Genomic DNA, 20,539 nt, shown 5'->3' with positions numbered 1-20,539 from the left:
TGCTTATTGAGTGTTGTTAGAAGGAAAGGTGATGTAACACAGCGGTAAACATACCACTGTCCCAGCTTTTTTTAAACGTGTTGCAGGCATCCATTTCAAAATGAACAAATATTTGCACAAAAACAGTAAAGTTTAGCAGTTTGAACATTAAATATCTTTATATATATCATTAAATATCATTAAATATTTTACACAATGTCCCAACTACATTGGAATTGGGGTTGTAATTAAGTTGACCTTGCAAAACATTTCAAACATTTCAAGCATGATTCCTTCCTGGATGGTTATGATTTCTTAGTGGGTTTGGGATCTTTTTCTTCCTGCAGGTCAGTGATGAGGGCTTCATCAGTGCGGAAGATTCCGGAAGAGTTTTTGGATGCAACCCTTTAGATCCTTACTGCTGGTTCAGATTGGGCCAGAATTTATATACACACCCGCCACACATGTGCACACCACAATCTTCTACACAGAATCATCCGCCCTCATCGCTGCCTGCAGCAGCCAGATCAAGAAGAAATCATTGTCTGTACTAACAATCATTCACAAAAATGGTCAAATCAAAATGGACTTTTATAGGTAGTCCAGAACTTGATCGCAAGTAAAGCCGAATTGCAACTTGTGCGTGCACAAGTTAACGGGGCTTACCTGTACTATATTCTTTTTATACTGTCTAATAATAGCTACTACGTCTGTTTCTTTTCTTCAACTGCTTAATGGGTGCCTATTATTTATGGCCCTTTTTTGAAGGGCCATAAATAAACATGAATGGAGCATCATGGGCCATAACAACTAAATGTATTATTTTTTTGAAAAGTAAATTAACATTTTAAATCTAAAATAAAATTTTAAAATAGTAAGGCCTTTATTGTCATTGTACATACATACATACATACATACATACATACATACATACATACATACATACATACATGCAGTGAAATATGTCCTCTGAATTTAACCATAACTTTAATCACAGTTAGACACAATCCAACCACTAAGAACAGTGGGCAGCCACAGTCTGGTAGTCAGGGACCAACTCCAGATGTGGGGACACTGCCTGGTCAGGGACAGATTAAGCAGCAAACTCCAAATAAGCAAGGATATGTAAATGTAAAAGCAAATAAGTAGAGCACCGTGCTCATAGATTGCAAACCTCCACCAACACTAGATTCCAATTTCACAAATTTTTACCTTGGCAAAAATGTTCAAGGTGAAAGTCCTGTTAGAAGTGGGTTTTCATAAGCTAAAATATCATACAAAAAATATAGATCAAAAAGGCTTTTCAATGTTAAAAAGAATCATATCTGCTAAATCTGCAATATGGATCAGATGTGGATCAAATTTAGTCTATTCATTCAGAGTGCCAGTTTGCACCTCATTGTCACAAATGAGAGCCATTGAGGCACTTTAGATTGAGATATAATGCAAAATGTACACCAAATAGGCTTTTCAATATTTAATTCAAATGTACACAATCCGGATCAGATCCGGATCAGACTTTGTCAGGTGTGCCAGCCTGCACCTCACTTTCACATAAGAGTCTGATTGGGGCATGTTTGATTAATTAAGATTTAATATAACATATACATTAAATGGGGTTTTCATTGTTAAACCTCTGGGGCCGACGCTGTCGTATACGACAGCTAAGACCAAGCTTTACTAAATTATAAATACGTTTTGAATGATATAAGATAGAAACTTACTTTTTTTGCTGAAAAGTTAACTCCGTGGACTTTCGAGCCAGCCATTGGCCATCTTTGTACTCCTCATAGAAGCTGTGTGATGACGTGCGCAATGTGAGTGTCCAATCGGAATTAGTCCACCGTCACATGGTTTTCCAAAATCCAATCGTAGGGCAGATTTACCTCACGTGAAAAGCCAAAGATCATTTTCAGGAGTGATATGTTACTAGGTGGCCCGTTTGAATAGCCTCCTGGGTGCTCCAGTGAGTACATACTGTTAGTACATACTCAGTGTGCCCTGCGCCATTACGCACAGCGATCAGTGAAAGCAGGAGCACACAGAGAGCCTCTGATGACAATCTCACGTGCTCAAATAAAGAGTGTGTAACTATCAGGATTGCTCTACTAGTTTGCATGTGAATGTTACTGGATAACTCTGTTGCTTTCTCTGCATAAAGCACTGTTTACCATATCAGTGGACAACAAAACGCATAGACCATTTTGTATATATTGTTCAAAATGTGCATTTGTTTATTGTTTGAACCTTTTTGTTGTACAGTCTTTCACACAAGACTTCTAATTACCTTTATAATGTGTCAAAACAGTTGTTTATTATAGTTTGCTGTGTGTTTTGAATAAATGTGTGTGGAAAATTATTTTTCGCTTTATTTTTTCCTTGCCTATTTTTGATTGTAAACCTTTATTACACTTATAAAACACAACAAAACATATATATTCTGAAAGCACAGGTTGTCCTGAAAAAAAAGAGACATAAAACTTGATTGTGGGATGCAGGGAGAGCTGTTAACAGCAGTAATAAAACATTTATGCCAGGCGAGTGAACTGTCCAAAAAATGCCCTCGGACCCCAGAGGGTCAAATTTAAATGGCCACAAAATCTATAATCTGGATCAGCTCTGGATCAAACTTTGTCAGTCAATTAAAGATACACTTTGGTTTGACTCCCTGCTAAAGGTGTAACTCTGAAATGTGTAGCTGTGTTTTTTTTTTTTGTTTTGTTTTGTTTTGTTTTTTTAAATTCGTGATGATTTAGCCATAATAATGAAGTATCCCATCCAAAGAGCACCTCAAGCTGAGCAACGCTTCAAGGAGGCGTTGCTCAGCAGATGTTTTGGAGATTTGTATTGTTTTTGTCCTTTTAATTGAGATGAAGAGAAATGTTCTTTAATATGCTCTGTTTTGTTTCCAGCATCACTTTAATGCTTCAGTTGGATGGTTTTCCTACTGGAGACAGTGTTAAGGTAAACACCTGATGATACTGTATTGTCTGTTGTGTGTACACTGATGAGGATTACATGTTTGTTCTTTTTTTTTATGGTAATTATTTGCTTTTAGTGGTGCTCCTTCTTAACACACAGTGCGGCTGCAATTATGAATTGACCTTGAAAGTTATGATTATGGTTTGTTTGATATAAAAAGGCCTGCAGTGGTTGCATGCTTTTACCTCAGGTTGCTGTGACAATTGTGCAGCCTGCTCCATGCTGCCAATTTCTGTTGAAGTGGCATCTTTGTGTTTAATTGCTTCTCCTTGGATTTTGTGTGTCTGTGCTTGTGCATAGGCTGATCGATCGGCTGGCAGACTGACTGGATCCATGATGGAATTACAGACATTACAGGAGGCTCTGAAGGTGGAGATACAGATCCATCAGGTACTCTGATTCCAGGCTGCTGGTTTGGAACAGCTAGTGTGGTTATGGCAATCCAGATTTTGTTTCAGTGTTTCACAACCTCTTTCTGCTGATTGTAGACCAAGAGGTAGAGGTTGTTAATACTAAATCAAATCAAATCAATTTTATTTATATAGCGCCAAATCACAACAAACAGTCGCCCCAAGGCGCTTTATATTGTAAGGCAAAAGCCATACAATAATTACAGAAAACCCCAACGGTCAAAATGACCCCCTATGAGCAAGCACTTGGCGAGAGTGGGAAGGAAAACTCCCTTTTAACAGGAAGAAACCTCCAGCAGAACCAGGCTCAGGGAGGGGCAGTCTTCTGCTGGGACTGGTTGGGGCTGAGGGGAGAGAATCAGGAAAAAGACATGCTGTGGAACAGAACAGAGATCAATCGCCAATGATTAAAAGCAGAGTGGTGCATACAGAGCAAAAAGAGGTGAATAAAAAGAAACACTGGGTGCATCATGGGAAACCCCCAGCAGTCTAGTGGTCTAGTACTAGTGGTGTGACTGATCACAGTTGATCTTTGATCCATATGGGACCCCCCCCCCCCCCCCCCCCCCCGTGTTTGTAATGCATGTCAGCAGTGGATAATTGTGACATTTACATAGGTGTGATTTTCTGTCACGGTGACTTGTTTTTAATGTAATAGCTGCGTTAATTTTGATGCATTTACAGAAAAATGCTCCATGCTCACACAGCCTGTTAATAAAAGGGGAAAAAAGAAAAGACAGCATCGCTGAGACTGTAGCTCCTGCTGTCACTGCGCGCTCACAGAGCCCAGACTGCCACATTTCTTCAAACTAGGTTTTAAATGAAATTCCTTGACCTGACCTTTGCGAAAATGAATTGTTTAAGGGCAGTTTCACGGCCAATCTTTATAGACATACTAAGTTTGGTACAAATCAGCAAAAGTACCTGGGGGAGCTGGCCAACAGACAGGCAGTGACAGAGGTCAACCACTGGGATTGAGGTGACCTTGCTGGCAAATTCCAGATCCCACCCCATATGTGTTTACAGTAAAATGCAAATTGGAGTGGAAAAAAATACATCTTTTGACCTTTGACCCAGTGGCCTTGGCCCAAGTGATTGACCTGTGTCAAATTTGACTTTATCTCTGCATTTCTAAAACCTACCTCCTTATCTGTGCTACTTTTTTTGCAAGTTGGAGTGATAAAAGAAAATCAACAACAACCTTCAGTTTTGACCTTTGGCCCCAGTGGTAGATGTTTGGTAAATTTGATTCCAAAACTCATCTCCATATGTGCTGCTAGGTTTGGTGGCCACCAGTGTGAATAAAGAATGTATTTTGGACTTTTGTCCCCAATGACCTTGACCTTTGCCAAAACAAACCCTTTAAGTGCAGTTCTGGGTTTGACTGTCATTCTAATATCAAGCTTGATGGAAATCTATCAACGCACCTCTGAGAAGTAATGGAACAAACATTTTGCAAATCATTGTATGATGTGTGGAGAATAGTGTTTTGTATGATTATACTACAACTTTGACATTAATGTTCAAATAATGTGACAAACACAGAAGGAGAGTTCCTAAAAATAACCCACTGGGGGATAATTTTTAATTCTGTGTATGAAATTAGTTTTTATTCTTAATAAGTATGTCCCCACAGCTGCTCCCTTGTTTGCACTCTGGGTCGCCACAGCAAATCTGAAGTGGAGCTGCATGTTGAATTGGCACAAGTTTTACGCCAGATGCCCTTCCTGACACAACTCCACATTACATGGAGAAATGTGGCAGGGGTGGGATTTGAACGGGGACCTTCCACACTGAAACCAAGTGCTCTGTCCAGCCACTTGGTCACCATCACATAATACTCATACAACCATTTTGTGAAAATTTAATGTGCAGAATAGGGCTGTGCAATTTGATTAAAAAGTTATACAGTGGTCCCTCGTTTATCGCAGGAGTTACGTTCTAAAAATAACTCGCAAAAGGCGAAATCCGTGAAGTAGTCAAGCGTTAGTTTTTACAATTATTATAGATGTTTTAAGGCTGTAAAACCCCTCATTACACTTTATACACTTTTCTCAAACAGGCATTAACATTTTCTCACTTTTCTCTCCTGTGTAAACACTCTCTTTTTTCTTCTGGGCGAGAAGATTATAAACAGGCACACGCAGACACAATGCGCATGCTCTCCCTTCGCTCACTGCCTCCGGGGGTACGGATGCGGGACCCGCAAAGAATCCAAGTCATGGCCACGGAGCTCTGTGGCTGCGGTATACCGAGACCCTGCGACGCTGTGGATTTTTCCGCAAGAAATCTATCCTTGCAGGCTGCCGGAGCGCTCCACATCAAAACAGCAAGCGTAGTCTCTGAACCTGTTGCCAGAGTTGGCACAGCTCCACATAGCAGAGAGGGGGGGCGGTGTGAGTGGTCCGTTGCAGTGCTTACCGAGCCTGCAGACTCAGTAAGCACATTGGAGGCAGTGAGAGCAATCGTGGTGATGCCGACCGGTGCCGCGACCGGCCCGCCTGATAAGGACGCAGAACACAATGCGCTGTTTAAAAAAAAAAAAAAAAAAAAAAAAGAAGCATGCAAAATTGCACAAAAAAAAAATCAGCGAAACTGCGATGCCGCGAAAGGTGAACCGCGTTATAGCGAGGGACCACTGTATTGTGATTATTTGTTGCTATTACAGCATGGTAAATGTATTGGACATTGACACTTTTTTTTTGGCTTTTCCTTTGTACACCAGCAAAAGCAACGCTCAGTGTTGTCCTAGTTAATTCTCCCTACCGCATGTACAGTAGTGTTCAGAATAATAGTAGTGCTATGTGACTAAAAAGTTTAATCCAGGTTTTGAGTATATTTCTTATTGTTACATGGGAAACAAGGAACCAGTAGATTCAGTAGATTCTCACAAATCCAACAAGACCAAGCATTCATGATATGCGCACACTTAAAGCTATGAAATTGGGCTATTAGTTTAAAAAAAGTAGAAAAGGGGGTGTTCACAATAATAGTAGCATCTGCTGTTGACGCTACAAACTCAAGACTATTATGTTCAAACTGTTTTTTTAGCAATCCTGTGAATCACTAAACAAAGTAATTAGTTGTTTAACCACAGATTTTCATGATTTCTTCACATCCGCGAGGCATTAATTTTGTTGGTTTGGAACCAAGATTTTGCTCGTTTACTAGTGTGCTTGGGGTCATTGTCTTGTTGAAACACCCATTTCAAGGGCATGTCCTCTTCAGCATAAGGCATGGGTTAAAGTTCTCCGTCACCGCGACGGATTTCTGTCATTTGGAAAATTTAACCACACATACGCGTGCGCACGTGGTGTCATGCGTGTTTTGGGGCCGAAATATGATAGTCTCACTGTCAAAGCAACATCCCATTCTGCGCTAATCAAAACAGCAGCAATGTCAGCGTGGACTGTGGAGGAAGGGATTGTGTGAATTTTCACTCCTCTCCGCTCTGTTTACTGCTTTGATGATCCTGGAGCTGATCAGTGGGTGAGCCTTTGCCATTCTGGTTATTCTTCTATCCATTTTGATGGTTGTTTTCCATTTTCTCCCATGCGTCTCTGGTTTTTTTTTGTCCATTTTAAAGCATTGGAGATCATTGTAGATGAACAGCCTATAATTTTTTGCACCTGCGTATAAGTTTTCCCCTCTCCAATCAACTTTTTAATCAAACTACGCTGTTCTTCTGAACAATGTCTTGAACGTCCCATTTTCCTCAGGCTTTCAACGAGAAAAGAATGTTCAACAGGTGCTGGCCTCATCCTTACATAGGGGACACCTGATTCACACCTGTTTGTTCCACAAAATTGACAAACTCACTGACTGAATGCCACACTACTATTATTGTGAACACCCCCTTTTCTACTTTTTTTACTAATAGCCCAATTTCATAGCCTTAAGAGTGTGCATATCATGAATGCTTGATCTTGTTGGATTTGTGAGAATCTACTGAATCTACTGGTACCTTGTTTCCCATGTAACAAGAAATATACTCAAAACCTGGATTAATCTTTTTAGTCACATAGAACTACTATTATTCTGAATACTACTGTAGGTACTTGCGTACTACCATATGGGAAACACGACTTGTTTTTGCCTGAACTTTTCAATGTTTGCCGGCCAACCTGTCTCTGGCTCTAGCTTCTTTGTAACCCATGGTGTATTCAGAAAAAAAAACTTAAAATACATCTGAATAAGATTGGATAATCACAGACAAAGCAGTAATAAATACATACCCTGAAACACAACCCTGCTGATTTTGCTTCTCCTGTGTTAGCACATTGCAGCCATATAGAATATTGTTCTGCTGTGTGGTGCTGGTCGGGCTTCACTTGGCTTCATATGTGAACAAAGTTTTTATCTCCTTCAATGGTTCGAAATTCTATGAGTTTCACATGATGGTCACTAAATATCAGATCGCCATCATCACATTTGTGTTGCTTGATCAATAAGCAGGTAAGCTGGTAGCCGTTTCATGTCCCGTGTCCGTGTCACAGCGCTCGCATTGAGATTCCGAACAAAGTCATCCACTGTCATCACCCCTCATCAGTTTCTCTCCGACTCTTCATAGCCACACTTCAAGTAAACTTATACAGCTTTCTCCTCAAGACTCACTGGTTCTTGGCATAGTATTCCACTGTAGGGAGCACCCTGTACAGAGAGAAAATTTTCAGCTGTGGGACTGTCATATTCCTGAAGTTGTGGCACTCCTCTATGAAGACAGATTTGGTGAAAATACACGTGAAAGTAACAGTAAACAAACACTTAAACTCATTATGCCTGGTTCACATGGCAAGATTTTCAAATTGTCTGTTGGCCTCCAAAACTTGAGAGACCACACACATGGAGATAAAAATTCATAGATCTCACAGTTTTGGTCATACAGTGTGTGGTGTGCAGCCACATGGTAAAGACAACACACCACACATGAACAGACTTCACACATGAACAGTCCCAGGTCACACAGGAAATCTTGCAAAATCTCTCAAGATTAAACATGACTTCAGAGTAAACAAACATGGTGGATGAGGAAGACGCAACGGAGATAGTTTGTGGACTATTTCCAACAGAGAAAAAAGATATGAAAAAGAAAAGGCTTTGGTTAAAGGAGTGGAGACATAGTGACCACCGGACTTTCTGGTAAGCTGTTATAACAGCCGTTTTGATTTTGGATTCCGCACTGTGCATCCGTTACCTCACTTTCTGATTGGCTACGCATCACATTCAGCAGGCTGCGTGCTCGTTTGTGGTCGGGGGACACCACACACACGGCCATATTGGGCCAAGACAATGCAACATTGAATATCCTCGATTTGCTGTCTAAGCGGTCCCGGCATCCTTCCGAGCAGACTAGAGCGCTCTTACCACACCACACATGACAGGGATATTTGATAAGATTATCTTTAGCACCATCACATCACAGTAATCTGAGCGTTCTTAAGATTGTCGGAAGGCAGCAATCAGGTCCGATATCAGCCTAATTATCTTGCCGTGTGAAGCAGACATTACAAAATAAAGCACATTAGCCATGTGCTGCTTGGCAAAAAAGTGGATTGATTGGCAAAAAAAGCTGATATTGATGACACAGTGCATTCTGAGTTGATTTTTCTTTTTCTTTTCCTATATGCTGTAGGGTGAATTCACTTGTTTGAATATATTTCAACACCAGAGAGGGCTAATCCAGTATAATGTTTCAAAGTATTTATTTTGAATCATATGTGATTTCTTGAAATCCTATTTAGCAAACCTGTTAATGTCTTCTTTTTTGATATGGACTTTAGAACAGTATTTAAAACAGTTTTTGAAACATTCCAGAGAAGTATCAGCCATCACTACTTTTCAGTACGAACAACAACAAAAAAAATTGCTACTATCTCCAGCCACATTTTATGTCTATTGTTTAATTCTGGTTTTACCTCCCAATTTTGCTCTCCAGCTAACAAGCTAGTAACTGGATGAAGAAACCTGTCCACTATGTCTGCAGATTCAGCACAAAGTATCCTTCAGAAGGAGTAAGCGAGACTGGATTAAAAGAATTCATAAAACGTGTGTCTGAGATGGTGCCAAAACTTTTTGTCTGTACTTTAAATTAGTGGCTAGCTTGAAACACTCCTTTGGAATGTTTCTAAACCTATTTCAAATGTTGTTCCATAGTCCACGTTAAAATAAAGACATCACAGGGATGTGCTAAATGGGAGCTCAATATGTCACCAATTGATTTGAAATGAATGCTTTGAAATGTTCATGTTGATTTGCCCCCTCTAGTCTTAAAACTTAAAACAAGTGAATGAACTAGGTTTGCATTGCACAATTTTTCAGTGTCATATTTAAAGGTTATGATTAGCACAGGGTCTGTACGTGTATGTTTTCTGTTCATATATGCAGCCTGTGTTTTCAGAGCCCATAAGTAATTAAACAAATAGGATTTGCTTTAGCAGCCAGTTTTATTTGAACAAGTCAGAAGAATAGATACATGAACATTTCCAAGTGACTGAATATGCCTTTTGGTCATTACCCAACGTTCATGAGCATAGGTGAGGATGGGAACGTGAAATGACTTGCAGTAGAATAATTTCTTCTTTGCACTGAAAAGAGCCAACTGAGGTGGTTTTGGGCATCTGATGAGGGTGCCCCATGGTTGCCTCCAAAGGGAAGTCTTCCAGGCACTTCCAAGTTGGAGGAGGCCCCGGGAAGAGCCAGGATACGCTAGAGGGATTATATTTGTGAGCTGGCCTGGGAATGCCTTGTGCTCCCCTGGGAAGAGTTACAGGACTTGGCTGAGGATAGGGAAGTGTGGGATGAGCTGGTTGGTCTGTTGCCACCATGACCTCGACCCAGATAAATAGCGTTAAATGAATAGATGAATATGTCTTGGACTTCATCTATATCAGTCATTAAGAAATACAAACAGTATGGCACTGTATAGTAAATCAAAGTGGAGTAGACAGTTGTCAAAAACTGAGTGACTGAGCAAGACCTTCGTGAGGGGAGCCGCCAAAGTACCCACAACAGTTCAGAAGAAGTAATGATTTTAAAGGCTTCTGTGGCTGTGACTGGAGAAACTGTGCATACTGGTGTACGTGGCTGCAATTCCTAAATGGTTAATGCACTGTATTTGTCAAACCCCTTGAATTATCCATGAAAGCTTACACTACACACACATTTTGATTGTTTCATTTTAAGGCCATTGCAGTGTACAGTGGCAACTTAACTAAAATAGTCTCACTGTCTAAATACTTAAGGACCTGACTTTATTTCCCTAGTTATCAACCTGTGCTCTGTTTATACATTGTTTTTTGTTTATTTTCATTTGGGACAAAAAAAAATATTTCAGTCTGTGCAATATTGAATTGGAACACAAACACCATCCCGACTAAACAAGCACGTAATCTAATTGTACAGAGCAAAACACAGTAAAGCATTTCTTCTCGCCACTGAACAGGCAAAAATCTCTTTGGCAGTGTCTGGTAGCATGGAGGGGAGCTCTACAGGGGCAAACGTGAGCATGTTTACCTCACAAAACGTCAAGGAAGAAAGTAGTCTGCCTGATTGTTGGTACTGTTTTCGACTGTCTTCTGCTGACCACAAACCCCTCATCTAAAATCAACTTGGAATGACTCAGTGGATACACAAAATAACCTGAACTGGAAAATACTTTTGATGATTTGAGCATGCAAAAAAAGATGATCACTCCTCCTTTTTTGTCATTTTTATTTATTTATCTCCTGCACTCTGGAAGTGAGATGGATGAAATGTACTCATTCTAGCATCTGTCAAACCCCTTTTCATTGTGACAAATCAGCAACACTTCTAGATATTGCTCTCACATTGAATACATAGTTATTTCATTTGATCACAGATCTCGAAGTTTTGCGTGTTGAAGTATGAATTTTGATACCCCATGTGAATCGTCCACCTTTGATGAGAAAATAAACAGGCCACTATGGGGAGGTAGGATTAGAGTGACTCCACACCTGCAGGTCGTGTCATTTTTCAGTGATTTTGGTTTAAATAGTTTCTCTACCAAAACTGTTGAGTTGGCCATTAAAGAGATAAATAAGTCACATTATTTTATACCATTACTACTATACAGGATAAAAAAAAAGTCCACACATTCCACTGAGATTGATGTTCAAAACACATAATGTCCATTTCAAGAAGACCAGTTTGTTGAGACAGTACTGTACATGTGTCAGTGAAAGAAAGGACAATTTTCCATTACTGCAGAATTTTATCTGTGTGAAGCTGGCCCCAAGTCATTCAAAAATACATTTTCCGATTCATGACATCACTAAACCCCCCCCCCCCCCCACACACACACACACTTCCAAACCAAACTGGTCTCTATTGTTTGTGCTCGTTTTTGCTGTTAAAATAAAGTTTTGCGCTTTTATGGTTTTTACGCTGTTACATCTTATTTTTCACATGCGTGACATCACTCAACCTCCCCCCCCCCCAAAAAAAAATCTCTCCAAACTGGTCTCTATTGTTTGTGCTTATTTGTGCTGTTAAAGTTTTGTGCTTTTACGGTTTCACCTGTTCAAAGCTTAGGCCTGTGTTTTTACACACGTGATGTCAACTTGCGTGAAGCTGGCTTCACCTGTCATTCAAAATATTAAAATAGCGCTGTTGTTCATTTGTGCTCATCTGTGCTGCGAAAATAATTTACTCAGCTATTAGCCTACAGCCTACTTTTTAGACCTCCGTGCGCCACCTGCCTGTATCATGGGTTAAGTGGTCGACGCGTGACGGTCACCACGGGTGGAGGTGCCTGCAGGCTCCACCCCCTGCTGTGCTGCCCTACTAAGAGTGCTGAGAGCAAAAAAAAAAAAAAAAAGCCTTTCAGCTACGACCTCAGATCAGACGAGACGACCCACTGAATTTAAGTATATTACGAATTAGATGGAGTTTGCACCACCTGCATTCCCAAACAACCCAACTCCGGGCAGGCCTGGCCCCAGCATGATGGGGGCCGTTACCGGCCTCACACCGTCCATAGGCTGAGGCTCGATCACAAGAATACCCTTCCCTCTTCACTCGCTGCTACTGAGGGGGATTTTCCTCAGGACTGAGTGACGTCAGCCTGCAGATTCCCTCTGAGTGACTGATGGACTGAGGATTCCCACAGTAGCGAAGTGGGAAGAGCCCAGCGGCGAATCCCAATCGGACAGGCAGGCGCGGGAAATGTGGCATATGGAAGACCGCCACTGGCCTGGTGCAGCCCGGTGGCCTGAGTCCTTCTGATGAGCTGGCTGCCTGACTGAATACCCCGGGCTCACGCTGACGCTCAATCAGAAGGCCTCACTCCCCTGGGCCACACCAGGCCAGCAGCGGTCTTCCATATGCCACATTTCCCACACCTGCCTTTCTGATTCAGGGTCCACGTTCACACTGTCCTGGTGTGAAATCAACAAGGATGGACGCAATCTATTATACGTACCTGGGATGCACAGCTCCAAGTTGTGAAGTAAGCATTATCTCTCTGTCTCACAGCACCCGTCTGTGTGGGTGTAGGCAGCTGGGTGAGGGGTGGGAACAGGCTCCCCCCCAACCCCCTTAGAGAGTAAACATTGACTTTAGAAGACATTTTTAAGGCATTTTTCACATACTATTATTACTCCTGCTACTATTAATAATAATATTATTATTATTATTAACAAACTGGCCACACGGTTTTTCTTGCATGTTTTTCAACGGATTTTGGGTAATTTGGGGACGCAGAATCTGAATTTAGTGTTAGTTTTTGCCAATCACATCACGTTTTTGAGATATGAAACAACATTTTTGAAGCAAAAGCTGTCAGCTCTTCACATTTTGCAAAGCTGGTTTTAAAACTTTGCTTTTGAAGCTGCTTTTGTGCATGATTAGTGATGTCAAAGTCGTGAGTGAATGGCCAGCTTTTGCGTAATCTGTCAATACGGAACATGCAGATTGCAAATAACATGATGTGATAGAGGAAATCTGAGCTCAGATTCGGATTCAGTACCCCAAAATGACCCTGAATCAGTTCTCAAAGTCCATGCAAGAATTTTTTTTTTTCCTTGTTGACCAGTGTCATAATAATAGTTAGCAAGTCCCTTCGGCTGCTCCCTTGTTGTCACTCTGGGTCGCCACATAGTGCAGCGGATTACTGAAAAATGCTTCAAATGGTGATGCAAGCACCAAATTTGGCACACATATTCCTTAGACATTACTCTTTTAAAAATGCCGGGTACCCACGTGAACTTTCAATAGGCGGGCAAGAAGGGGTCAATTGAAGTATTACACAGGGGTCAAAATTTTAAAATGCTCCAATCATATTGAAAGGTATTCCATATTATTTGTCTGATCATAAAGATTCCAAAAAGGTATAGTTTGGACTATCTGTGAATGAATGGTCTGGAGTTATGGGGTAAAAACAGCAAGAACACTGAGAAAGGTCCATTTCAGTTTGTACAGGGGTCAAAAGTTAAAGTTACTCCAATTTTGGTAAATTTTGACCCCTGTGTAATACGACAATTGACCCCTTCTTGGCTGCCTATTGAAAGTTCACGTGGGTACCCGGCATTTTTAAAAGAGTAATGTCTAAGGAGTATGTGCCAAATTTGGTGCTTGCATCACCATTTGAAGGATCCCTCAGTAAATATTCACTTATCTGCTGCACTAACAGCAAATCTAAGGTGGATCTGCATGTTGATTTGGCACAGATTTTACACTGGCTCCCCTTCCTGATGCAACTCCACATTACATGGAGAAATGTGTCATGGATGGGGTTTGAACCGGGAACCTTCTGCATTGAAACCAAACGCACTACCCACTTGGTTCTAAAAACATTCTGGATTCACACACCATTCCAACTTATAGAAACTTTGCATAATTTATTACCACCCTTGAAAAATGCCAGCTACCTCTTTTATACACACTACTCAATCTAGAGCTGGTCGATCCCCACGAGCAACACACTACTTCTAAGCTTATTGGTATGTTTGCTCTCCATGCTGGTAGTTGCACACAAGCTGTGAGTGTGTGAAGCACTGGTACGTACTGCAATCCAAAGCAAGAGCAGAGATTGCAGCACACAAGCCAAGTTCTTCTTAAACAGGTGAGTTTAGGCTATGGCTGCTGACATCGCTTACTTTGATATTAATAAATGTATGAATGTTACAGAGTTTAGAATAGAATAAAATGCCTTTTATTGCCATTATTCAAACTGTACAATGAGATTGGTGAGAGCTTCTCCTTTGTCAGTGCAAACAGATAAAGAGAAACCAAGGGAAAATTCTAAGAAATGTCTAAGAATTTGAGGAATTCTAAGATTGTTCTTAGAATAATGTCACTGGGAGCTACTTTTAGTCTGAGGCTGCTTCGTGGATACAGGCCCTGAAGTTTAGTCAAGATAACTGTCCAGAAACAGCTTATCCCCAAGATGCTGTATGTCCAGCAAATAAGCTACTCAGTGACAAGGTCTTACATACTGCAAACTCATGAAAATAACTGCCCTTTAAAAACAAAGATTATAAAAAGCAAATAAATGGTTTCTTTCACTTTCTTATGGAATAAACTGGATGAAAATTTAAGGACATGCTACAAAGTGACACTTTACCTTTAGATCCAACAGACTTCGGTGGTCTGTGGATATGTATTTTGGGGAGTGGGGCACTGCACAATAACACTAAGAGGTCCATTACTGTATAATTTTATGTGGCTAATATTTTACTGTCAAAATCTCATACTACTCAAAATTAGTACATATTATACACGACGTAAACATTGAAATGCCTTAGTTAGCATTAGCTGATGAGATTTGACAGATACTTTGTCATTGTAAAAAGGACAAGGAAAGGTAAGGTGCAAGCCTTCCAGTGCAAATGTAAACCACGCGCAGACTTTAAAGGTCTGCAGGAAGAAAAGAAAATAAACATAAAAGTTGACCAAATGAAAGAGGTATGTCCAGAGCACAAATTAAAAAGAAAAAAAATCTAAGAATGTAGTAGCAACAAAGAGATTGCATATAAAAAAAGAGAAAAGTATATACAAAACTGTGGATATTGCACAAAAACAAATATTGCACTCAAGTGTGGCATGTGACATGGCTATTTAGTTCCAGTGGCATTCAAAGCTCTAACAGCAGTTGGGTAGAAAATGTTTTTCAATCTATTTGTACTTGTTTAATGGCCCTTAGGATGGTGTTGGCTCTCCTGAGACTGGTCCCCCAGTGTAGGTAGAAGACACCCAATGACCTTTTTTGCCATTTTGGTAACCCTCTGGAGCTCTTTCCTGTTTGCCACTGTGCAGCTGGCAAACCACGTACAGAGTCAGTATGTGAGGATGCTCTCCATAGCAGAGCAGAAAAAAAGTAGGGATGCACTGATCCTGAAAATGGATATCTGCTAATACCGATACTTTTCCAATCTGATACCAGAGCTCTGTTAGTTTTAATATTATTATTATTGTTGATTTTATGTGAGGATTTTCTTAAAAAGGAGACCTGAAAGTTCAGCTACAATTTGCCAGAAGGTGCATCATGAAAGTCTAAATTTGATGTTTTGGTGAAAGAATTTAGTACTTTTATGTTTTTATAGAATTTTTTAGACTTATTTTTATAGACTTAAAGAGAAAAGACAGCACTCTGTCTCTCCCTCTCAATTTTCACTTTCAATGGAGCTTTATTGATACGGGAGACATATGTTTACATTGTCAAAGCAAGTGTTACAGAGTAAAAATTCAAAATTAAGTCCTCTGTCTCTCTCCCGGTCTGTCTCTATCTCTGCCTGTCTCTGTCTGTCCCTCTTCCTGTCTGTCTCTCTCTTGCTTGCTTTCTGTCTCGCTCTGTCTCTCTTTTCTTTTTCTCTCGCTGTTTTCATGCTGCGCAAACTTCAAAATTTTGGTACCACGAAGCCTTTCAATTCTAAAATAAATATCACCGATGCTCACGCACAGGATTTTAATGGAGACTTTTTTCCCTTTCAGTGGACAGATCTGTTCGGCTCCTCCTCGGCTGCACGCTGAGCTGACTTTTCATAGCGTTTGACAGCCTCGTGACAGTGAAGCAGCTAACATTTTAGCAAACATTTTCAGCAACAATTCAGTTAATTTTTCAGAAAATCCGTGCTCGATGAACAGACAATTTGAACCTGACAGCCAGGCAGAAATTTGACGCTAACCGCAGCTAGAACACTGCGGAAGAAAGCTCTCTCAAACAGCCCAGCTTCAGAAAACCTCCTCTCTCCCCTTCTCTCACTCACAGGAAACAACAGCAGTTGAGAGAATTCACAGTGATTCTTCTCCGGTATCGGAAAATGTCGCAGGTTGGATCGGTATTTTCCAATATGTGAATTATGTCGGTATCGGAACCCAGTACGGATCCGGGATCGGATCGGCCCCATCCTTAGTAAAAAAGACATAAGCAATCTTTGGTTTATGTTATTTTTCCTGAGGATTCTCAGGAAATGGAGTCTTTGCTCTGCCTTCTTTACCAAGTGTGTGATTTTTCCTGTCCAAGATCATTTTCTCATCTATGAGGACACTTTCCACACAGATCCCCCCCAGTAATAATGGGCTGAATGTCTTTTTTTGGGGAGCATTCTGAGCATAAATTTGCATACTAGTAATGGGAATGTTATCCTTTGGGCGCAACTGTACAGTACATATATGTCAGTAGCATTGAATGATAAGTTTTTATTTTACACTATGGCACCTGATGTGGAGTATAATCACTCTGCAACATGACTGATATTGGCAATAACCTATAAAATAATTAAAAAATGCACATCTGCTTAACAGTGGAAAACTTTATTTTGAGACCATCTATACCTCATGTGTAGTGCATGTTGTAATATGGCCCTTGCTATATTTGCAAATTTATGGTAACATAATAATATAAAGATATTGAACAATCAATTGATAATTTTTCTATGTATACATCATTACATTACATTACATCACATACGTACGTATGTGTGGTAATAATTAGGGCCCGAGTAGGCAATGTCCTAAGAGGACCCTATTGTAATTGCGCTGTTTATTATTATTATTATTATTATTATTGCCACTTTTGAAATTGAAATTTCGACCTCTTCCCATGCTCAAAAAGTCACCAAACTTTCCAAAGTCGTCCGGCCGGATCCGAAATTCGATATTTTGGGGGTCGCGCACATGGTCGCAGCCAAATCACGAAATAGCGCCCCCTAGAAATTTTCAAAAACCCCTCCGCATTGGGGTTTTTTCGTCGTAGCCTCATGAAATTCGGTACACGGGTGATTCTTTAACTACGGCCACTATTGGCCTTGTAAATGTAATTTCCACCACACCATTGCCTTACAATATAAAGCGCCTTGGGGCAACTGTTTGTTGTGATTTGGCGCTATATACATGTGCTCTGATGTCACTGTTTATCTCCATAGAAACTACCCAAACAATCTTTCATACAAACTGTTTAAAGGGACATTACAGTGTTGTGGAAATTACGGCAATAGTGTGGGACAACTACATTTTGTTTAAAAAAAATCACAACAGTTGTATGACATTGAATACCCCAATTATGTTTTGATTATTTTACTGATATTTTATTCAGAGATATTTTAAAACATTAGAAAAAACGTTTTTTTTTTACCATTCGTTTTTATCATTGAAGATCAAAAGTCTGGGTGTGGGACAAGCACAAAACGGCAATATTTGCATATAATGATGCTGAAAAAAGGTGAAAAAGTCATCATAGACTACTAGAACAAATTTCTTAAAACACTTTCATTGTAAAGATAACTATAAAAGTGTGAAATTTCCCCTTTTTTCTGTTTTTCATACAATATGATCAAAGGACATAATAAGTGCTGTAGTCTAAGAATCACCCACACATATTTACCATGCCAGGACGCACAAAAAAGTCTCTTACTGTCATGCTGGAATATCGACAGGAAGTCAGCCATTTTGATTTTAAGTTTTGATTTTGAGGTATTTTTTGCCGTTTTTGGCCATTTCCACTACTTACATTTGAACAAACTCGTCCTAGGGATTTCATCCAATCGTCTTCAAATTTGGTCCACATCATCACGACACAATGGTGATCAAAAGTTATCAAAAGATTCTAATTAAGTCAAAAGGCGTGGCTGCTAGGGGTCGTCAAACTTTGGCGAGCTTTTCGGAGCACGCCATTTCACTTCGAACGGCTGTCACTCCCACATACTTCATCGTAGATCCTTCAAACTTGCTGGACATGATGACGGCTCTGCCCTCAACGTCTGCATATCTTAAGTTCACACCTCTGCCACAGCGCCCCCCCGGTGGTGGCGGGAAATGTCCTATTTTTACATTAAGAGCTCCTGATGTCACATACTTAACCCAATCAACTTCATTCCACTTCTAAAACATGCAGAACAAGCTGGTGAACGTAGGCGATGAACGCCGTGAAGTTATGAGTAACGGCGTCCGTGTGGACGTGTGCCGAATATTGCCCCTTCGCCATGAAATTACGTTCTTCATTTTGATGGCTTTAATTTTGTCATATCATCATGAAAATTGATACACAGGTCAAGCATGACAACCTCTTACAATTCATAGGGGCGTCGCCCATGGGTGGGGCAAAATGCCTCAATAGTGCCCCCTTGAAACTTTCAAAACCCCTCCCCATAGGGGGTTTTTTGTACTAGGGAGATGAAAATTGGTACACGTGTGACTTGCATAGATGTACAAAAAAGTCACTTGCACCATTTGTCTACTCCAAACAGGAAGTCGGCCATTGTGAATTTTCTTGTCATTTTGCCATGATTTCCACACGTTGTATTTGAATGAACTCCTCCTAGGGATTTTGTTCAATGCACTTCAAATTTATTTAACAGCATCCAGAGATGATACTAACCAAAAGTTATCGAAAGCTTTTCTCTATGTTGAAGGGTGTGGCCGCTGTGGTGCCGCCATTTTGACTCTTCGCCATAGAACATCAAGTCACGATAACTCCTTCATGCTTTGCCTGATTGACTTGAAACTTCACGTGTATGATGACGGTTGGCCCCTCAACACACCTGGCCCCTCTGTTTGTACACTGAGCGCCCCCTAGTGGATGAACCATCAACATGTCATAACTCCTTCATGCATTGTGTGATTTGCATGATATTTGAACTGTGGGATGAGTGGTTGCCCCTGTACGCACATACCCACATCTGGTCACAAGAGAACACACTGCCCTGGGTAGGCGGTCGCGCGGAACGAGGGCCCATATATGACTGCTTGCAGTCCTAGTTATAGTTGTATTCATATAGCACTTTTCGGTATCAAATTGTACAATTCAAAGGTAGCTCACTCTCTATCTGCCACCCCCCCCCCCCCCCCCAACACACATACACACACACACACACACACAACTCCGCTTCTGCTACTTATGATAATGAACCTGACTGTTAATATGCAGCCATGCATGTTCAAAGCTGTTGCATATCACTGGTGCATTGTGAACTCTTTTAATGATGGACAAACTCACCTTTCCCCACGCCCCAGACACAAATCACAACTGTAATATACAGAACGAAGGTGTATTGAAGACAACTGTTAAAATATTTCTGGCAAAATATTCCCATGCAATACACCAGATCCAACCCTTTTGCCCAAGCATTTCCCACTGCTTAAATAGCAATGCAAGCTTGAACACGCTCCAACTGGATTTGTGTCATCTGCACAGCTCACTTTAGCTACCAAAGCTGCTTCAGGCTACCTGTTTGTGTACTTGGACCAAACGTTTTGTCTGCATTGTCCCAGTCCACCCAGCTGTAAATGGGTACAAGTAAGCTGTGACAGCCTGGCATTCCTTCCAGGGGGGAGACGTAGATGTCAGTTGCCACTTTCACATTGTGCAGTGGGTGATTTCAGTACTTTCTGGAGCTTAACCAGTGTGTTTTTCTGTTTTTAAAGTTATGTTTTAGGGCTTTCTAAATATAAATACATTTTAAAAAGTCACATAAAACCTCCTGTATTAACTGAATGCTTCTTTGTAGTGTGAATAGGCGAGTGCAGTCTTATGCCTGCAGTTCTGAGATGTGACCAGGAGGTGTCACTGCTATGTCTTTTCTGATTTGTACCTTTTGTCTTGTTTTGTAGAAGCTGGTTGCCCAGATGAAGCAGGACCCTCAGGTAAACCAGCTGGATGTTTAGTGTAACTCAAACTTGAATGTATTTTATTTTATTTACCAATAGTGGGTTCA

General features: G+C 40.6%; 1 protein-coding gene and 1 long non-coding RNA gene across 2 annotated transcripts in view; one reads left to right on the top strand and one right to left on the bottom strand.

The window, feature by feature from the left end:
* phf21ab (PHD finger protein 21Ab) overlaps positions 1-20,539 on the top strand; it is a 174,962-nt gene that overhangs the window by 80,730 nt on the left and 73,693 nt on the right. Inside the window, 3 exon segments of the mRNA XM_034175775.1 lie at positions 2,892-2,943; positions 3,262-3,351; positions 20,436-20,468. Coding sequence (XP_034031666.1) covers positions 2,902-2,943; positions 3,262-3,351; positions 20,436-20,468 — 165 coding nt within the window. The 5' untranslated portion in view covers positions 2,892-2,901.
* On the bottom strand, positions 7,038-15,143 carry LOC117515289. The gene is made up of 3 exons (XR_004562121.1): positions 14,385-15,143; positions 7,118-7,122; positions 7,038-7,048 (listed from the first exon to the last, which is right to left on the bottom strand). It is a non-coding gene; the product is annotated as an uncharacterized LOC117515289 (long non-coding RNA).

This window comes from Thalassophryne amazonica, chromosome 8 (genome assembly GCF_902500255.1).
Source record: "Thalassophryne amazonica chromosome 8, fThaAma1.1, whole genome shotgun sequence".
Classification (NCBI taxonomy): domain Eukaryota; kingdom Metazoa; phylum Chordata; class Actinopteri; order Batrachoidiformes; family Batrachoididae; genus Thalassophryne; species Thalassophryne amazonica.
Note: the sequence above shows the minus strand (reverse complement) of the source record. Positions and strands in the feature narration are given on the sequence as shown.